The 21,831-nt window shown below is 37.5% G+C and overlaps 1 protein-coding gene across 9 annotated transcripts in view; it reads left to right on the top strand.

The window, feature by feature from the left end:
• Positions 1–21,831, top strand: part of NRXN1 (neurexin 1) — a 1,118,405-nt gene that overhangs the window by 537,641 nt on the left and 558,933 nt on the right. For all 9 annotated transcript variants that reach the window (XM_075925467.2, XM_075925456.2, XM_075925455.2 and 6 more), the window contains 2 exons: positions 5,778–5,981; positions 8,233–8,259. In XM_075925467.2, coding sequence (XP_075781582.1) covers positions 5,778–5,981; positions 8,233–8,259 — 231 coding nt within the window. The remainder of the gene's footprint in view (positions 1–5,777; positions 5,982–8,232; positions 8,260–21,831) is intronic.

The raw sequence follows: 21,831 nt of genomic DNA, 5'->3' as shown, positions 1-21,831 counted from the left end.
AAGTCATGTGTTTCCTATTGTTATAATAACCTCATCATCTGCCTATCTGATTACTACAGATTTCATTCTTTGCACTTGCTATATCCTGTGGGGCTAGTTCTACCACCCTACACTTGTTGTGTAGTGAGGACATCCCCCTCAAGCAGTGCTACTGAAATAAAGCACTGCTTGTTATGAATGAAGGTGGCAGACTCTTACCCATGTTAAACATTTACCCTAATTATAGTGAATACATTTGTTTCATTCATATTTTGTCCAGTAATTATTTATGTAAGTTGTTAATGACTTTCTCTGTTGTGATATTAAAATGTAATATTATTGTTTTACAACCTTAGCCAAAATCAGGATGCATTCTGCATTCTGCAAACACATAGCCTTTGCCCCACAGAGATTATGGTCTAAATACAAAAAAAAAAAAAAGAAACGGCAAAGGGGGAAAAAGGTAAAGTTACTTGGCCATGCAACAAGTCAATGGTGAAGATAGGTATATATCCTCCCTAAGAGTATGTCTACACAACAGGGCTAAAGCTGAAATAAGCTACATCAATTGCGTAGCTTAATTTGAAATATCTTATTTCGGCTTTTGGCGATGTCTACATAGCAGGAAGTCGAAGGAAGAACAGACTTCCTTCGAGTTCTCTTAGGGTATGTCTACACTACCCTCCTAGTTCGAACTAGTTTCACGAGGAGTAACGGTAGTTCGGAATAGGCACCTAGTCCGAACTACCTAGTTCGAGCCCCGTGTAGCCGCGCTGCACGGGGTTCGAAGCAGCGGGGATTTAAAAATGGCGGCTCCCCGCTTATGCTAATGAAGCCCAGGAAATTCAAATCCCGGGCTTCATTAGCAAGTGCGGTATGCATACATTACCCCGCTAGTTCGAACTAGCGGGGTAGTGTAGACATACCCTTACTCCTTGTAAAATTAGGGTTACAGGAGTTGGAGTAAGAAGTCCTCCAGCTTGACATTATCTTGAAATAGCTGCTTGTAGTGTAGACACAGAATAATGTTAGTTATTCTGAAATATCTCTGCTGTGTAGATGTGTGCTTCTATCACCTCCATATTGAGAAACTCCATCTGAGGCAGCTGCAAAGACCATGGTAAAATGGCTTCTGAGGAAGCCATTATTACACCTTCCATACATAAATTATGGAGCAGAACTCAATATGTTAGTAAACTGATTTTAAAAAAATTAAAGGAGCTTGATTAAACACACTGGATTTTTTTAGGATAATACCTTCAGTGTTTCATTGATTATAAATCCTTTCACATTGTTTTTTCAAAAAGGTGTTTGAAATCCTTTCAGCTATTCTTACTTGACCACTCAGCATTTTTCATGCTGTTGTGTCTGGACCATATCACAGCATATTACACATTACAAAGTCAGGAATGGGATAACTGAAACTGGCCCATATCAGGTCCTTTGTTTTTTTTAATCTTCATAGTCCAAAGTCCTAACCTGCTATTGCCTTCAAAACACACTACTATTTCAAGTCAGAATTCTCATCCTGTCCACAGCCTTCATCTCCTCTTCACATGAACTTCATTGCTCCTGAGGAAGCCCAGCCAAGCCTTTCACTCTTCACATTAAATAATTCATTTTCTTTTTTCTCTGATACTCATTTTTAAAGCTCTTGTCCCATTCCTCCTCTCACCCTTCAGTGCACTCATGACCCTTCCTCCTCTGGACTGAGCATCACTACAGTGCCAGTGGCTTCTTTCTGATATGAATAATTATAGCTACATGCTGATTCCAGAGTTGTATGCTCTTTGCGGCAGGGACTGCCTTTTTGTTTTGTGTTTTCACAGCACCTCCAACAGTGCAGTCTGGTCCATGACTGGAGCTACTGGAATAGAAGTAACAAATAAATAAGTAAATAAATCTCCACTAGTGTTGCAAGAGTGACATTTAAAAAAGAACTGCCTACTATTATGCCAATGGGAGGGAACAAGGAGAATGATGATGGGATCGAGAGAAGGTGACAGGAAGTAGGAAAAAGTGTAGTAAATAATGTAGTTTCAGAGGAAAGTAAGAAGTCATGGTGCATTGGAGGGCTTAACATCCCTGAGCAATAGGAGGAAGAAGACGCATTGAAGGGAACAAGGCAGGGAATGTAAAAGAAAAGGAGACAGGTGCAAACTCATTTTCTGTTCACTTGACAGATTCAGGTCTTGAATTTCAAATGGAAAACATTTTTATTATAATTTTATTCCTTAATTCTAACCCTTTGGTTTTGATATTTTATTCCCAAATTGTTCAAGGTTTAAACTGAAAAACAACATTCCTCCCCGTTGGCCCTTTGAGGGGTTCTAAGAACAGTTTGTCTTCATTTTGGAAACAAAATAAATCAAAGAACAATAAATAATTTAACTGTTTTTTTCAAAAGGAGACAAGGGAAAAACTCATAGGAAAGTCCAGAGGAATTGAGTTCTCTGTTCTCTTAGGTGTTTTAGAAAACCCCAGCCTTCATCCACATTAACAGCCTGATTATCCTTTCACATCAGTTTTACATCTGTTTAATTCCGCTGACTTTATTGGAATTAATTTGATGATAGTGTTTCAAATAGAAACAGAATCAGGCCCTGAGAATTTCACTAGGTATGTAAATAATGATAATACCATTTTTGAGCATAGAAGGAAAATATTTCTTTAAGCAAAGTTAGCAGTTCATAAATTCATCCAAGAGGTATTGCATTTCATCAGTTTTTACAACGCAAGGATTAGTATCTCACTTCCGTTGGATAATTTTTCCCGGTACATGAGGTTTGATGCTGACATAAAAAAAGAAAAAGAAACCTGCTAGTATTAATGGCCTCTATGATTGTTAATAAAATCTCTTTCCTTGTTGTGCTTCCAGCAATGTAAAACTGTTATTCCCTGTCTTAAAGGCTGTGCCTCCTCTTAACAAGTAGCATATTATTAAACATTAGCACAGCCATTTAGAGCTTAGGCTTCTGTTCCAGTACCTTTAATCAAACAAAACTCGTTGGAGCCACTGAAGGTGGGGAAAATAATAATCTATTGTAACCCCAAATGTGAGACAACCTAGCAGTGCAGGTTTCCAGGAAAGATGTGTTTCTCTCAGACAGAGGTGTATATCTCAGCCTGCAATTTGTCATGAATCAAAGCCAGTTAAATGGAACTGGATAGAGCCTGACGTGTGAAGTAATAAGACATAGGGCAATGTTTTGCCACTGGCTGTTCATGAGGCCATTACTTTATTAATTGTAAGCAGCCCATTCAAATAAGTAAGGGAGGGTAGATCTCCCCAAATTGCTCAGTAGATATCTGTCCAGTGCAGGTCTTAATACTAGGCTCTCACTCAATGTGAAAGGGCCATCGCTTAGGTGAGCAATATGTAGCCAACATCCCTTTATTCATGTGAGGAATTCATAATAGTCCTTTGAGACTCACATCCGTTCACTCATAACCACTCCACCCCAAACTTCCTTCACTTATTCAGGCTATCATCATGCTAAATCAACAAGCCCGAGTGGATGTAAAACTTGCATGGAAGGAAACCAAGATCTCCTGCTTGCGGAGAGGAAATTATAAAAAGAGAGAGTGACAGGAAGACTTCATGCTGCATGAGCCATTCTTTCATTATGGAGGAACATGCTGCCTAACCTTGGAGTGGGGGGGAGGGAAGATTGACCAAAGCTTTCCAGAATATCCTACATAAACTTGTTCTAACAAGTAATACTAGGTAGGAAACCACAACAGCAAGGATATAGAAAAAAAGATGAAATCCTAGAACGAGAGAAAATAGAATTCCCTGTAGCTGTGCAAAGACTATCCACAACCCAACTCTTCCTTGGTATACAGATTTAGAAGTAGGGGCAAGACACTCCCCCTGTCATTTCCACCTAAGAGTCAGGATTGTTAAATACTGGGATATATTGCCCAGGAAGATTGTGGAATCTCGATCATTGGAGATTTTTAAGACCACGATAGACAAATACTTGTCAGAAATTGCCTAGATTGGGGTGGGCAATCATTTTTAATGGAGGACCATTCCAAGATTTTGGTAAGTGGTCAAGGGCCACACAACTGTGGGATGGGAGTTGGATGCAGAAGGGAGCTTGGGTTAGGAATTGTGGTGCAGAAGAAGGTGTGGGGTGTCAGAGGGAGTTTGGGTGAGGGAGGGGGTTGTGATCTGGGGCAGGAGCTTGGGGTGAAGGGTCCAGGAGAGGGTATGGATGCAGGAGAGGATTCTGGTCTGGGGGAGGTGTGTAGGAGAAGGTGCAGGTTTTGGGAGGAGGTTGTGATGTGGAAGAAGAGGAGGAAGGGGGTGCAAAGGATTTGGGTGGTGAACTGAGAAAGAGGAATGGAGTGCAGAGTCAGGAAAGGGGTACGGATGCAGGAGATGATTGTGGCCTGAGGGAGAGGTGTAGGACGGAATGCAGGATCTGGGAGGGAATTGGGACCTTGAAGAGATGGCGAGATGGGTAAAGAGGGTTTAGGTGGTGGTATGGGGCAGGTAGTTGGGGTGCCTGAGGTGGGCTGTGGCTGGGAGACATTAACTTAGGCAGCTCCCAGCCAGCAGCCTTGTAGAATCGTTAGGCAGGCTCTCAGTCTGTCTTCTGCAATCCTCAGCTGGTCAAAACCCCTGCCTGCCCCATGTGGCTCTGTTCTAGCATAGGGAGGGAAGATGGGACAGAGGTAGGAAGCTTTGCATGCTGTTCTTGCTCCCAGCAAAATTTCTCAGCCCCTATTGGCCAGTAACTTGCCATGGGGAGCTGGGAGAGTGTGTTGGGAACAGGGGCAGTGGGCGAAGACTCCCCTTCCCTCCCCAGCATCCGGAGCATGGATCAGCCAGCCATTTAAAGTGGTGTGAGCTGCTCTGTGCCTAAGGGTCATGGCAAGGTGTCTGCAGTCCACATCTTGCCCACCCCAGTCTAGGTGGTGCTTGATCGTGCCATAAGTGCAGGAGACTGGGATTGGTGACCTTTCAATGTCCCTTTTAGTTCAAGTACTCTATGAAGTGGAGAGAGAAAATACGGGACAATTTACCCATTTTTAAGTAGGGATTATAAAATTTAGGTTAATCAGCTAATCGAGTGGTCGGCTCTGCAGTTTCAATTTATTAAGAACTGGGCACCCATCAGCCCAACTCCTAATGCATTTAAAATGCAGAGTTGCAGCATCTGGGAGCTGGCAGGCCCCAGAGCCCTGCAGGCTCTTACTACATTTAAAATGCAGAACCTCAGCAGGGTTAGCTCCTGGAGGCAGTGCGAGCTGGCTCGAGGATGCTGCAGCTCTGCCCCCACCACACCCCACCTGCACTAGTCACTGCTTCTCCCCCCCCTTGCTGCCTCTGAAACAGAGGCAGCAAGGGGAGGGAAGCAAGTAGCCAACTCAACATCCCTATTTTTAAGAAAAAATAGGGACACCTTCAGGAGGGCTTAAATACAGTAATGTCCCTTTGAAAAACAGAACATCTGGTCACCCTAGTCTTGCAAGTCCTTTGTGTATGAGTTTATGTTCATGTATATAAAGTAGTGCACAAATCTAAGTATTTGTCAGATTAAATCTTAAAAATATAGCAGTCGACTTCATTAAATTAAGTCTAAAAGTTGCCTTGTTTTTCCCCAAAACCTGAGATTTATGATTTTAAATTAACTTTTCTTATGTATCCCAACAATTATTGTTCTTTTTTTCAACATGATGGTATTGGGTCTTTTGGTTATATAAATGTGTAGGCTTTACTACAAGCGGCTTAATAAATAAAATGTAACAGTTTATTTTTAACTAGCAGTTTTCTTGTCTATTTCCAGAGGCAACAGTTTTAAGCTATGACGGAAGTATGTTTATGAAGATACAGCTCCCTCTTGTGATGCATACTGAGGCAGAAGATGTGTCCTTACGCTTCAGGTCTCAGAGAGCTTATGGTATTTTAATGGCAACTACTTCTAGGGAATCAGCAGATACACTTCGTTTAGAGCTGGATGCAGGACGAGTTAAACTAACGGTCAACCTAGGTAACAAACCTTCCCCCTCCCAGAAATTAACATCTTCAGCATTCTTACTTTTATTCTTATTATTTTGCTTGCAAGCATTTATTCAACAGCCTGTTGGCATTAAAATTAAATTTTATATATATGTATCATATATATATATATATATATATACGCACATCCATTATTTAAAGTTACTGATGTTTATTCTTTTGGTTTTGCATTTTTTATTCTTTACACAGTCTAACATAGTCCATCATAATATATTTTGTACTATTGTGTTTTCTAAAAAGAGAAAGCCAGTTCATCAGTGACATTTCTAGGTGAAATAATTTTAACTTGCTTGATTTCTGAGAATTGGTCTCTACCCACAGATTCTTCATAATTAGCAGCTAAAGAAGTTGAGAATACAGAGAGAAACTGTTCCAGCTATAATATGTAGGTCAGTCTAATTTTAGCTCCACCAACTAACATATCATAAATGTACCTAATCAAAAAACTTCTAATTTTCACACATGAAATATTGAACATTATGTCAACTGATGGGCATTATTGGTTTCCTCTTTTTAGCAAATATCTAGTGAAATTCATGTTTTCTTTTTTGAACAATTCTATAGTGGTATATCTGTGTCAAAAGATTACACAACCCTTCAATGCCCAAAGTCTGCGACCCTCAGCGAACAGCCATGTGAACACAAAAAACACAAGCCCTTCTACAGAAAAAAATAAATGCATAAAATGCTTTCCTGGTTTGGTATAAAATTAACAAAAAATTAGGTTACTGTTTTCTGTAATAATTATCAAACTCCACAAACCCTTTTCATTTCTGCCCCCCCCCCTTTTTTTTGGAGAGGGAGAAAGTATGGGAGAGAAAAAACACATTGAATAAAAATTCACATAGGTTTCTTAAAGTGATTTATTTTACATTATTGTTTTCAAGACGAATAATTATTTAATTTAGTTTTATGGTGCTTTCATAGATATAGTATTAATTTGTGTAGCTAACATGATGATGAGCTCACACTATTATGTAGAAAGTAGGTCACTGAGTTACTATTCTGATATTTACTGAGGCGGGAGGAGGGGGAGGAGGAGGGAAAGGAAGGTTAATGGAGAGAGAAATGAATTAAATATGAAGACTACCATTTGGTCTTCTTTTACTGTTTCTTATAGTTTCCTCTTATGATAGCCTAGGGTTACTGCAAACTAAGAAAAACTTTTAAATCACAAAATGGCAACGTGGGGCCTCCTTCAGGAAAGCTTTCTGTAGTAAGAGGTGTGTAAGTGTTGGTCCCTGGCTGTTTGCAACCACTTTTCTGATGCGGTTGACGACACATGACAAACTCAGCTATATGGAAACAAAATCTAGGTTTTATATTATTTATGTTCCTCAAAGGTGCTGAAGAGAAATTACTGTATATATAAAACAGTGTTGAATATTTTAAAATTCTGGGGTCATAATCCAACAAAATGATTCTCCAAAGCAAGCCAATCTGTTTTCATATAAAGTAGATACTGCTCTCTCTCTCTATAGATATATATGTATATATAAAAAGAAAGAAAAAGAAAAAAAATCAACGCCTGTATGTTTTTTCTGAAAAAATAAGATTAGTGAATTCTACAGTAGGTGAGAAGTAAGATGAAACAATATGATATTCTCAAACTCCTAGATTTGCCAAATAAAATGTTCTGAGATATTAATAAGACATTTTAAATAGAGTCATTGTTCTGCTGTGAATTGATTGTATATATTTATATCAAGTAAAAAATACACTGCAGTGTGAAAGACGATTTACATAGAAAGTATTTTATATTTTACTTCTTAATTTAATAGTAAGATAAAACATCCACCTTTGAAGTATAGTATATAATAGTGGTCCAAGATGTACGATGGTGGCTTGGCCTACTCTATGCCCCATTGTGACGGAGCACTTTTTAATTACACTGAGAAAAGTTATCTGTTCTTTCACAGATGGGGAAAAAGTTGTGGCCTGCCTCAATCAAGCATTTTTGACAGCTAAACCTGATTTTTCACTTAGATTTGTCACCATGTAGCTTTGTTTGAAATTGGCCATTTTGACCTATACTTCCATTTTTACTTATAAAGTTTTATTGCACTATATCTGGGTTATAGTAATATGTAAAGACCAATCATTTGGAGTGGCCATATTTGCATGTGTCTGTCCCCGGAAGGGTGGACTGTGATTTATTGGATGTCTGCAGCTATTACCTTGAAGGATAAATTTTCATTTTTCATCTATTCTTCCCCATCTAGACTGTATCAGGATTAACTGTAATTCCAGTAAGTGCCTATTCAAAATTTCCATTATAAAATTATGCAAAGTAGATTAAAAGATTGTGTACCATTTACAAGCATTTAATAACTCAGTATAAAATGCTACAGTTAATTACATAGATGTACAAAATCATCATATATTCTATACTGTAAACTGAAAAATGTTCTCTTTCACATCCATTTAAACCTCAGTAAAAATTAGGGTTTAAATGGGGGGAAGAGGGGAGGGATTGCAATATTTGCTGTAGCCTTAGCTAGTTTACAGTACATAACTGTCGTAGTGATTTAATTTATGTGGGTTCTTCTATTGACAATAGCTAAGGGGTATTTAATAAGAATTCCTGATTTTCACCATATGTCCTACAGTATTTTTTCCATTTTCCTTTGGCCTTTTACCTCTAATCTATGGTGAGTCTCTCTGAACATAATTGTGCTTCCTATAATAATGCATATTCCATAATCCTCCCAAGCAATTAACCATATTTACTTGCTGCTTTCTGCACAATTGGTTTAGCTAAACTCTTGTTTTATGAGTATGCAATATATGGGTATTATTAAGTTAAGGGCATTACTGAGTCTGACAAAAACTACATTTGTATGATGATTTTTTACACTGTAATCATGTAAAAACCCTTAAATTGAACAATTGTTATCTGTGCTATGCATGTTAATGAAACAGAGGGAAATATTTGCTAGATGAATGGACTAAATTTTATCCTTTCTGATATTATTTGGATAAGAGGCTATAATCTGAAAGGGGATAAAGGACTGTGATTTTATTTTGAGTCAGTGGAGCTCCCGAATGGTGTCAACACAACTCTATAGAGTAAGTACTGTAGATTTTAGTTGCTTTATTTTTTTCTCCCAGGTTTGATGTCCAGAATTGGTCCTACACAAATATTAAATGCTAAATATAAAACTATTTAAACATAGCCACCATTAGTTCTAAACTCTCCATAATTCATTACAGAAATTATCCATAATATTTTTCTAGTCTATGAAAAAGTAGGAAGCTACAGTTCCTTCTATATAATATGCAAAAGAATGCAATATAGGTAGATACTACACTAAACAAGCTGCATGAGGATATAAGTAATGCTTCATTTGTAAAGAAGGTAAACAAATCATATTATAAAGTAAAATGTTCTTTGGGTGAGTATTACATTCTAAAATGAAATCTTAACACATTTTAAAATGTTGTTGTAAATTAATGTAAAAAATATGTCTACTTGTACCAGAGGACAAGGTGCATTCTTCATAAAAATAGAGTTTCCTAAGATTCTAATGCAAGGAGAAAGTATATTAATCTGTCTGCTGTCAAATGTATATGTGGTAATGGAAGATTCCAAAAGCCGTTTGCTGCTGCCTGTCCAAGGACTGGGAGTGTCTTTTTCTTGTATACAGGTCTTAGAACTAAAACAAGTAGCTATTTGACACAAATGCAATGATCTTGTTTACTGCTTTTTTTGATGGAAACTATACATAAGTTGATTTTAAGGACATATGATATCCTTGATTTCCTATAGAATTTAACAAAATGCCTCCCAGAGGAAAATTTATAACTTTGAAGAAATCTGGAATTATTAATCCATATACTTTGGATTAATTCATATAATTAAGTAGAGCAGGTAGTTTAATTAAAATATATATTGGATTGAAATGAGCAGGAGTGAGTTTACTGAATCATTGTATTGGATCTTTGCCATTATTAGTCCTTCTTGTCCATAGATAGTACTACAGGTTGAAGCTCTCTAGTTCAGCAACTTTGAGACCTGACCAGTGGCAAACCAGAGAATTTGCTAAACCACAGGAGATCAATATTGTCCAACAGTGTTACCAACATTTCCATTGCTGCTGAGCTCTTAGAAGACATTTGGGGTAAATTAGAGGTAAATAACAGCACAGAACACTGAGTGCCAGGATTGCTGGCTGTAAGCAAACTTTATGGACCACTGGAAACTTGGCCACGCCTAGAAGTGGACATCCAGCTAATTAAAATCATGCCGGACCATGAATATTGCTGGACAAGAGAATGTCAGACTAAAGAGGTTTAACTTGTAGTATAATCTCTAAATTGGCAATTCTCAGTATCAGTTTCTCATACCATACGCACTTTCCTTTGCAGTATGTTTATGGCCTTTTTGGTCTTAGAAGAAATGAATTGCCATGATTAGTTCTAACTTCCTTTTATTAAAGGAGGTCCTTACCTGCGTATTTAGTGGGGGGATTTGAGCTTTTAGTATCTCACATGGTAAGTATTGCAATGCTTAATTATCTTCAGTTGCTGAAATTTTTATATTCGCATATAATACTTAGTGTACAGTTCATGTATTTCAGATTTCTCATTAGAGTGGTTTACTGTTCTTGGGAGCCATTTGCTTACTTAAAAATGAAGAGATACCGCTTAAAATATTTCTGAAGGAAACAACAATAATTCCAAAGTAAATAAATCTAAACAAAACAATAAAGTCCTGAACTGTGATGTAATTTACTGCACAAAATGTAATATTGCAGTATATTGTTTCCTATCTTTTGAAGGGTATATGGGAGTATTTTGCTGAAAACCTGATGCAACAACCAATTTTTAATGTTTATAAAAATTAATTCATTTTCTGAGTCAAGGAATCACTGAAAAAATATTCCATTGGTTGGCACAATCTTCATTAGTAATCAGATTATGTTCCTTATTGACTCCACCCCTGCAATTATACTCCCTGGACTTGGACACTATGTGTTATGACCTGGCTAGCAATACAGTCAATGGCAGGGAGCAATATTCCATTATCTGCTCTGAACTGTGGAGACATAACTCCGAAAAACAAAATCACTGCTTGAGCCAGAGAGAGAGAAAGAACATAGACGTTCAAGAGGATGGTTTCCTATTGTGAATAGCAACACTGAATAAACCTTTCCACTTCTCCTCACACAAAATTAAAATCTATCTTCTGCTCCCTGCAGCTCAGATTATCTTCTTGCCATGGGCTGCCATTGGCTGCTCAGAGCTGATATTAATGTTTATTTCTTTTTATATGTTTGTCATCACTCTGCTTCTTGTGCATGTGCTGGGCTGCAGAAAGGATCAGTGCATTTTGTGATTTTTGTCATATTCTCTGTGTGAGGCACAGATTATTTAAATTTCAAGATTTATCATTTGACATGTTGCCAATCTGCTATGGCTAGTCAGTAATGTTATGGAAGCTGTTTGTAGCATGTTGCTCATGTGAAACTGACGACCTAGTTGCTGTGTTGAAATGTGGCTTTTCAGCTTGCATTCCTTATAAATAAGTAAATAACACGTAAATGTCAAATACGGTGTTTTGTTTTTGTTAGATTAGAATAAGTGAGTAAGTGGATGACAAGCAAATGTCATTTTTTTTGTTAAATTAGAAAATGATCACATTTAAACAAACAAAGACTAGTGGAAACTCTCTTAGGGGGAGGAGAAAATGACATCACTAATAAGCTATTGTCTGATAGAACCCAAAATCAGTTTAGAGGATGCTTTTCAGAACAGTGACTTTACTAAATCAAAGCCTCTAGCTTGAGGACATATTATATAATCCTTAGAACATGCTGGTACTTTCCGGTCAAAGCTGAGATTAGCAGTGGAGCCAAGCAAAAGCTTATATTGCACACCACAGTGCCACTAACACATCTTGCCCATCTATCCCTATCATTTTGATCTCTAACATTCTCATAAACATGGGTATTCACTCAGAAACAAACGAAGAGCATTGTTTGAAAAATATCAACTACACAGAGTTGGTTTGTATTAGGTACCTGGTTTTAAAAACAAACAAACAAATAAACTCTGAAGATTTTAATGGCAATTGGTGGAGAAGGGTTGAAAAAGATGAAGTCTAGGGCAACCCTCAAGATGCATGCCAGCAACTCACTGATAGGGTGGGGAAATTGGGAAACTACAGTTTATTTCCATCTGAGTATGAGAGAGATGGTTGCTGATGCCTCAAAAGACTCAAATCCAAGTCCAATACAGTACAACTGTGTCTTATGCAGTGCTCTCTTATACGCAATGTATATGTCATAGTAACATAGTGTTGCCTCCTCTGTTTCAAAAAGAGAATACACTTAAGCACTGTATTAACTAGTACAGGGCAGCATCTTGCAATCCTTAATTATGCAAAATATGTGTTGAAATCATTAGGCATTTTTCTTAAATAAAATAAAGAAACAAAGGCAGGTCCTCAAAATATATTATTTTCACATGGAAATTATAGAGCCATTGTAAATTTTCTGTCATTTTAATGCCCCCAGAATCAACCAGTAAAAAGGGAGTGTTTGCCAATGACTCTAGTAGAGGCAAGATTTCACCAAAGAAGACATTTTTGAATTGTAGTAGTATGAATACAGGCCTGTTATCTCACTTCTTATTTTCACTCATGACAGTGACTACAAAAGCACCTTCTCCTTGTTTAAATCCCTCTTTAACTCTCATATCTGCTGATACAAAATACAGGCAGATGTCAGCCATGATCAGAGACTCCTGATTCTTATGTACAGTGTATTTATTTTACTGACATCTTGCCCTCCTATCCCATTGGTTAATTTCTTCCATCTATTGCATTTTGTCTTAATCCCAGAAAATGAACTCTCTGGGCTGGGTAGTAAATATTCTGTGGTTTTCTACACAGTCCAGCATAATGGAAGCACAGTCTAAAAGGAGCCTCTCATAACTATTTTACAAATACAAATCATAATAACTAATTTTATAAGCTGAACAATGACTAACATCTTAGCTAGTGAATCAGACACCATAAGAAGAACATAAGAATAGCCATAGTGGGTCAGACCAAACATCCATCTAGCCCAGCATCCTGTCTTCTGACAGTGGCCAATGCCAGATGCCCTAGAGAGAGTGAACAGAACAGGTAATCACTGAGTGATCTCTCCTCTCTCATCCATTTCCAGCCTGGACAAAATTGCCATTGCTCAGTGAAGCAAAAAAAGAGATTTTTCCCTGTCAAATACTGGTAAACAGTGCCAATCCAGGAGCTAGGTCTTGTACATGATCATAGAAGAGATTCTCTGAGTCTTTTTTTTTTTCCTCATGTAAAGCCCACTTCATACAACTTGTTCCATTGAATTTAACAGCACTATTCTTGTATAAATACTCCATGGCCTAAGCAAGGACTTCAGAATCCAGCCCCTAAACACTACTGTCAAGGCAATGTGTGTGCCCACAATGCTGTCTGGAGACTAGGGTAACTTGCCTTACCCTATAACGGCTCATTAATCTAATTTAAAAGCAGCTTTCATGGACTTTAAAACCCTTCCCTCTGTATCTTGTTTTCTTTGTTCTGTTTCTGGCTTTTCTGCTCTTGTATCTTTCTACTTCTCTCTCTCTGTCCTGTGTCCATATGCCTTTATTTGTTGTATTTCTATCCTTTATTTATTGTATTTCTGCTTTCCAGATTGTCCTCTTTCTCTCTCCTGCCTTTTTCCCTTTTCTATGCTGTAATCCCCTATGCTTTCTTCATGTTAATGTTCTGTAGGTGTGTATACTATACCTGATGGGACATGTTGCATGAACACCTGTTCTTGTGGCATGTTGACTGGCAAGTTATTCTGCAAATTCTGTGTAAACCAAGGTCTCATACAAAGATTATCAGTAAACCACAGTAGAATTAAATAGATGATTGAGCAAGCAATGATTTTTAAATGCAATCCATTTTCAGTCTGCATTATAGGGTTCAAGCCGTGGGGAAAGTTAAATAAAAACCGTACAGCTATTTCAAAATCTACTGCTTGTTTAGTTACAGCATTAAGAAGCTTCCATCTGTGCTCTTGTGGCTGTTGCAGAATCTATTTTCACAATGAAAATGGCTAATAAATATCCATATACTATCCTTTTATTATCTGCTGATGAGACTGACTAGAATATAAAGTGGAGCACAGAAAAACAGTAAAACACAATGGGCTGGATCAGGTTGTATCAGATGTTTTTGATCTGTGCTAAAACATGAGTGACCAAAGGAATGAGTAAAGGAACATTAGATTACAGCCACTGCAGCAAAAATCAGCATGGTATATATGGAAAGTTCAGTCGCTGACTGACTGACTCGCCACAGTATGAGGAGCAAGATATGAAGGAGAGAAGAATAATTATATATATCTTGTGATTTGTAGATTCAGATCAGAAAAAAATAGAAAGTTCCTTCTGTTGTAGCAACATCATGAGTCCACCCACTCACCCTCATGAAACCACATTCACTGCTACCCAGAAGAGAGACCAGGTATTGGATCCCCAGTTGTCTCCTGCAGCATCATCCACCTGGAACTGGAAGAGAACATTGTGGGAAGGTGGAAAATGGACTTTGCTCACGCCTTACACTTGTAGTGCACTGATTCAGGCACAGACATGGAAACAAGAATCTTGATTCTCAATTCCCCACTTTCTCCAAGGAGGTTGGCGGCAACTGAACTGTAACATTCAGATCTCATCTCCTGCTGTACCAGCTCAGCAGCACTGTCTGGGATTCCTGTGGTAGGGAGGCACAGCCAAGACCTGTCCACCTGTACAAGAAGGGGTAGGAGCAGGTCGTGATTCTGCTCCACTGCCATCACTGTTGTGCCTGGATATAGGCAGTGAGCATGGGGAGTTAAGCAGCCACTTTATACTCCCTTTTTTCCCAATGCAGGTACTCAGCAAGTGCATAATTGGGCTTGTGATGAGTAGCAGGAGGGAAAAGGAGAGCCAGGTCTGCATATGAATATGTTCAGGGAAAATAAACGTAACTTTTAAAAGTTATTTTCCCTTATTAACCACATTTAATCTTGTCCTTTGGTTGTTATTTTGGGGGAGTTTTGGGTAGGGAGATAGAAATTTTGTTACTGTGAGAAATGTGTAATTTATATTTAGAATCCACCTCATCCCCATAGAGTATCACCATCATTTAGGATGTTGAAGCTCTTCACAGAGAATTAAAAATAGAATTCCCCAGCAGAACACTCAGGGTGGTATTTGAACAATCTACTGTGAGCGGTAGCATATTATGGGTAGAATTTGGTTTCAGACGGATAAAATTTGGTTTGTGGATGGAGCCTGGAAACAAACTGCTGATTATTTTCTTTCCTCCATTTGGATTTCTGAGGATGAGTTCCACACATTCATGGCTAATAAAACATGTACAAGAAAAGGTTGATCATATGTTAACCTAATCTATCAATGGGAAGCCTAAAAGGTGAGTTAACTTATGCAGGTGTCACTCAATGACGTAGAATCACATAGAGCCATTTCCTTTCCTGTTACAGCTTTAAACACAATTGGTCCAAGGCTCTTGAAATCGATCAATCTGTTACCTCCCACCTTGCTTCTGCTCCTGCTCCCAACACCCCACTGGAGTACCAGCAGCCACTATGATGCACCAAACTAGACAAATGGAAGGCCTCAGTCTCCACAAAATTTCCTTTCTCTAGCAGGCAACACAAGGCCTGTCAGCCCTCCATTCTCTTTCTGCCCTCTTCCCCTGCTCCCCCTCGTATTAGCCAAAAGTTGCTCTTGTCTCATTCAGATAACCAGGAGACATATGGAATCAAGGTGAACATATAGACTTCTGTGACTGACAGACAGTTTGATCAAGTGACCAATATTTTTCTGCCTCATTCCATGAGGAGTAAGTTAATTCGAGCTAAGGACTTAGTTCAAATTACCGTTTCACTGCGGCGTGTAGCCACTGGCAGTTACTTCGGACTAGTGGAATGGCGACCGAATGGGAACATTCAAATAAAGCCCAGGATATTTAAATCCCGGGCTTCATTTACAACTTCAAATGCCTACATTAGCCTCCTTAGTTTGAACTAGGGGGCTAGTATAGACATACCCTTACTATGTGTTTATATAGTGCCTGGTCAAATGGAGGTTCTGGTCTTAACTGGGGCCACTGTGAATAACTAATTCTCTAACAATAATATGCCCAAGATACTGCATTCTACACTAGTCACAAGCAGTGGAAAATTTTTATTGAAAATGCTACTAAGAGGGTATTACAGTTATAAACCTCATTGTTATGATATTGGGAATAAATAAGGGTATGTCTACACTATCACCCTAGTTCGAACTAGGGTGGTAATGTAGGCAACCGGAGTTGCAAATGAAGCCCGGGATTTGGATTTCCCGGGCTTCATTTGCATCTTGCCGGGCGCCGCCATTTTTAAATGTCCGCTAGTGCGGACTCCGTGCCGCGCGACTACACGTGGCACGGACTAGGTAGTTCGGACTAGGCTTCCTATTCCGAACTACTGTTACTCCTCGTGGACTCCTCGTGAAGTAACGGTAGTTCGGAATAGGAAGCCTAGTCCGAACTACCTAGTCCGTGCCACGTGTAGTCGCGCGGCACGGAGTCCGCACTAGCGGACATTTAAAAATGGCGGCGCCCGGCAAGATGCAAATGAAGCCCGGGAAATTCAAATCCCGGGCTTCATTTGCAACTCCGGTTGCCTACATTACCACCCTAGTTCGAACTAGGGTGATAGTGTAGACATACCCTCATGGAGCAGGATTTAAGTATATAGGTTTTTAAATATCTTTTAAAACATACATTGGGAAGTGGCCGTCCTAATTATAAAATGTCCAAACCATCTGGTATTAGCCAAATGTATGTTTTAACATCAATACAGAAATATTTGTCCTCTCAGTAATGCCTCTGCATTAATTCAAGAGCATTAGTGGATTCCCATTTTGATATTTTATTATCTAATGACTTCAAAGACCCCTGCAACATTTATGAGGCTAGATTCTTATGGCATTCCTTATGTTGTGACACCTTACTCCACAAACAATCTCACTGAGGTAAAGGTATCAGAATCTGGCCCATGATGTGCACTGTTTGTGGATCACTGATGGTCTGACTCTGTGACTGCACTAGAAGGGTAAGTCTCTTCCATGAAAATATCCATGCTTACATTTTTCTATAATTAACAATGTGTAGCTCATATCTGTATTTATAATGTCACATTGATTATAGGTATAAAAATAGTTAGGAACTAGAGTATTTTTTCTGCTGATACTATTTTTTATAATCAATGGAAACATAGATAAGCATATTTTCTTTCTTTCTTTCTTTCTTTCTTTCTTTCTTTCTTTCTTTCTTTCTTTCTTTCTTTCTTTCTTTCTTTCTTTCTTTCTTTCTTTCTTTCTTTCTTTCGTCAGCTTTTTGAAAAGTGAGATGGCTTAACTAAGGGTATGTCTAGTTTTATTTCCAAATAGGCTATTATTTTGATTGAGGATCTTATTTTGATTTTATTTCCAAATAGGCTATTTTGAAATTTGGCATCTCTACACAGTGCCAAAATTCAAAATAAAGCACTATTTTGAGACATCCCTTATTCCTCATGGAACAAGGTTTACAGGGATACCGAAATAGCATGTCCTTTATTTTGAAAATGATTTTGAAATAGCACATGCATTCCTTGGATGCAGGATAGCTATTTTGGGATACCTCTGGTATCCCAAAATAGCCTTGAAGTCTAGATGTACCCGAAGTCAGGTTTTAGCACCGTCTGGAAGCCATCATTTTTTTCTTTTGTGTCACAAAGCTGATGTACTGTCATAGTTTGGGGGAACTAAGGAATAATGCTCTTCTCAATAGCTCAACCATTGACTACATTACGTACTACTACTTTCCAGAGAATAATACATTTAATAAAAAACTACAGAAATGTTAAATTTGGCAAATACCCTGCAGAAATCAGGAAATTCATGAAGGTGGAAAAGTCAGCCTTCTCTCAAACTCTTGCATCTAGGAATTCCAATATGGTATTTAATTACATATTGGATATTAGTTCTCCAATAATATAACAATCTATAATACTAGAATTGTATACATGATGATTAAAAGTTGTACTGTATTCATTCAGCAGGCCATGTGGATGATATTCTTGTATCAATATCCATCACACAACTGCAGGGTATCCAGGAAGTTAAATTTTATTTCAGGTATGTCTGTATTGTAAATGTAGTCCATTAGGAACTAGCAATGTTCACTGGTCTTCACTTACTTTATTCTGGTTCTTTTAGGTTAATAAACTGGGCATAATTACAGTGATACATTTCCTTCTCCTTTACTTCCTCAATCTCATATTTTGACACTCCGCCCTCCTCCCCCCCCCCCCGCGTATCATTTAACACCTGCCATTCAAAACAAAACTTCAGATGAAATGAAGGAACCCATAAACTTATCACCATTAGAGTCATTGTAAAACTTTGTCATCAGAGTATATAAAAACATGCACTGAATACACATGGATGACAACAGAGATGTCAAAAGCAAATGTTTCAGTGAATTTTTAAAAAGCCAACAACAATATAAACCGCACTATATATTTTTGATTTATTATTAGACTGCTCAAATAATTACTGACAAAGCACCTATTTGATATATTTTGTCTCTTTTTTCCATGTCTGCTGATAATCATGATCAGTTTGTGATAATCTCAGATTTCTTTTTCAAAAATATTTGACAAATGCTCCCTCAAAACAATTTTTGATTTGTACCTTTTTCACGAAAAAAAGTTCATAGGCTCCACTGTGAACTTTCGGAATTAAAAACTGAGTTTAGTTTTAAATACATTGGTCAATTTGTATTGTTTCTAAGAATAATACACATTAAATCAGAAAATGATAGCCGATCATTATATATATATATTTAAAATTCAGAAATCACTGTTAGCAAAATTTTAAAATAATTATTTTAAATTCTTTGTTTCCATTAATATTGATCTTAGTAAATTAATTTACTAGTATGTTTGTGGGAAATACTTGATGCAAATATGTTTAAAAACTGGATTTTTTTTAAAAGCAATATTTTTCCAAATGAACTGAAGTTATCAGAGGATTTTTGGACGGCACAAATACAAAAATTGTAACTTTTTTTTAAATAGCAAATACATATGGCAAAAAGGTACAACATTTGTTACCATGATTCAGAAAAGCAGTTAAGTATGAGCTCTAAGTTAATCATAGGTTCAATGCTTTTTCAAATAGGAATGCTTTCCTGAATCAAGTTCTTAGTATTGAACCTTGGAGCTTTTCAAAATATACCTAACGTACAGCCTTCCTACCACAAATGTTGCTGTTCTAGGAAGTACATGATAGATTCCAAGTAATCGATCTATCCCAATACAAATTTGTGCATAAATTATAATTGGCATCATTTAATTTCTTTTAAAATAAGTACCTGGTATATTGTACTCACTTATTTTTGAAAGGTGAACTATCATCCCATTTAGGTATAATAAAGGAGAGGAGAAAATAATGACAGACTCGTGTTAGTTAAATTTGCATGTTAAGGCTGGCAAACACCGGGTAAGCATTGTAGGAGACCTGAAAATATATTAAGAAATGTTGCCAACTCTTCTCTCATTTGCTCTCATTAAATGCCATTGTTTCTCAGGACCATGAGAGGTGGGTATGAGAGACAAGGGAAAGCAATGCCTCCCCTGGGTTTTAGTGCACAACCTTTCCCATCTTCCTATCCCTATTCAGACAATTCCTGCAGACTTGCGAGTCCCAACAGCCCCAACTCAGTGGATCTATGATCTTAAAAGTGAGAAGCCTTCAAGCTTTCTAGACCTATCAGCATAACATTGAACCTGTAAAAGAGCCCTTAAGTGGCAATGAAGCCATTGAACAGACAAGTGCCAATCCAGAGATAAGTACCATCAATTTCTGAACTCTCTGACAAAAACAGTTGTGCTTTACTGTAACAGTTTTAAATTTGCTTTAAATCTTTCATTAGTTTGTTGCTGAGGATTACCAAAAACACATCTCTAAAAAAATCCTAGCATAGATTTTTAGATTCACAATATGAGTATTCAGCTTTAACCGTAAATGCTTCAAACATAGTTTTTTAAAATAAATTCTTCAAAAGCCCATTCTTATCTAAAATATGCATTTTAATTTTAATTACTATAGTACAAAAACTTACTTCCAAAGTCTTCCTATCCTTTCTGTCTATCCCTGCTGTAATCTCTCTCCTTTCAAACCCTTGTTGAAGACAGCCCGTAAAGGGACAACATGCTTTTTCTTTGAGATAGCTGGAACATGAGTTTCCCTTTCTTTACTTCTGACTAAGAACTAGTTTTAAGAGAACATTCCACTAATATCAGTACTTCTGATATTAGTATCTGCACAATTCCTTCTGATGCCTAAAATCTTTGCTAATATATTTTAACATAAATATATGATGAAATTGTATATACCTGTCTTGTTATGGAAATGACGCAAAATAAATTAGTGTTCCATTTTTCTAAAAGCAATGAACTTTGTTACGAACACAGTAAACTTCTCTGACTTATTCATTTAAAATAATGTATTTGTTTCAGTGTGTTAAATATGTAGTAATCTGGAATGATTAGTTTATAAAGGCTTAAGAGTACATTTAAAATATAAAATCAGCTTGGAAATTAGTGATTAAGAAAATGTAAAACAGAGAAGAGCTTCATCATGTATTCCATAATATTTAATGTTGTATTCAGCAGGATAACTGACACCCTTACATACTAAGTTTTTGCAAATAAATCTCTAACTTCAGGATATTTCAAAAAACCCATGACTGACATTTTTTATTCCCAAATTTAATGCTTTTAATTAGGTGCCTTCTGCATGCCCAGCCTTCATAATCTGTCATGCAGTGGAAGGCATACTCCATTTTCTATAGAAGGAAATTTTAGAAGAGTGTGAGTTTTTTTTTATTTCATTTGCTACATTTGGGTACGGGGATTTAGCTAGAAGGGGTGAACAGAGAAGACGAGGGAAGAGATGAGGGAGATAGTGAGGAGGGTTGGGGCTCTGACAGAGCAGAAGTGGAGTATGGGCAGGACCACATACTGGGGAGCTTGCCTCCCCAAGTAGCTGCTTCACCCACTGCCCATGCCGAGATCCATGCTTTTACATTAGAAAAGACTCCATTTGATTTCATGGGAGTTGGATCAGGCCCTAAACCCATAATTCTTTATATATAAGTGTGAATTGGTTTACCCAACTGCCAACAAAACTTAGCTGCCCGCCTCAAATCTTCATACTGACTAGAAGGAAGAAAACATAAAGGTTCTTCATATAAATTCTGCTTTAATTCACTTGGCTTGAGTCTGAATTATCTTACACCAAGTGTAAGTCAGGTATAAACCCACTGTAATGATGTATTTTGCTTCTATGGTCAGTTGTGTGACATCAGAAATTTGGCCCAGTGAATGTGCCATGTATTGAATTCTTGCAGAGTCAGGCCCATACACATAGGATCTTGGTAATAGATTTCAATAAGCAGAAATCAAAATTAAGGGCCAGGCTCTGTTCTCATTTACATAAATGCAACCCCAGCAAAATTAATGGGATATTATATTTGTGGGTTTTTTTCAAAGCTGTCTATAGCATTTAGATGGCTGAGTTCCAGCAAAATTAATCTTATTGATTCCAAAGCCAGAAGGTTATGATCATCTAACTTGACCTTCTGTATAACCCAAGCTTTCTCAAGGAAGGACTGTAGCAAGGTTTCAGCTCTTGGATATTCTAAAATGTTATTCTCCATTAATACTAAGACAATGGGGATGGCTATGTCCTTT

Source organism: Pelodiscus sinensis, chromosome 3 (assembly GCF_052426305.1).
Source record: "Pelodiscus sinensis isolate ZL-2025 chromosome 3, ASM5242630v1, whole genome shotgun sequence".
Lineage (NCBI taxonomy): Eukaryota > Metazoa > Chordata > Testudines > Trionychidae > Pelodiscus > Pelodiscus sinensis.
The sequence above is the reverse complement of the archived record's forward strand: the minus strand, read 5'-3'. Positions and strand labels throughout refer to the sequence as shown.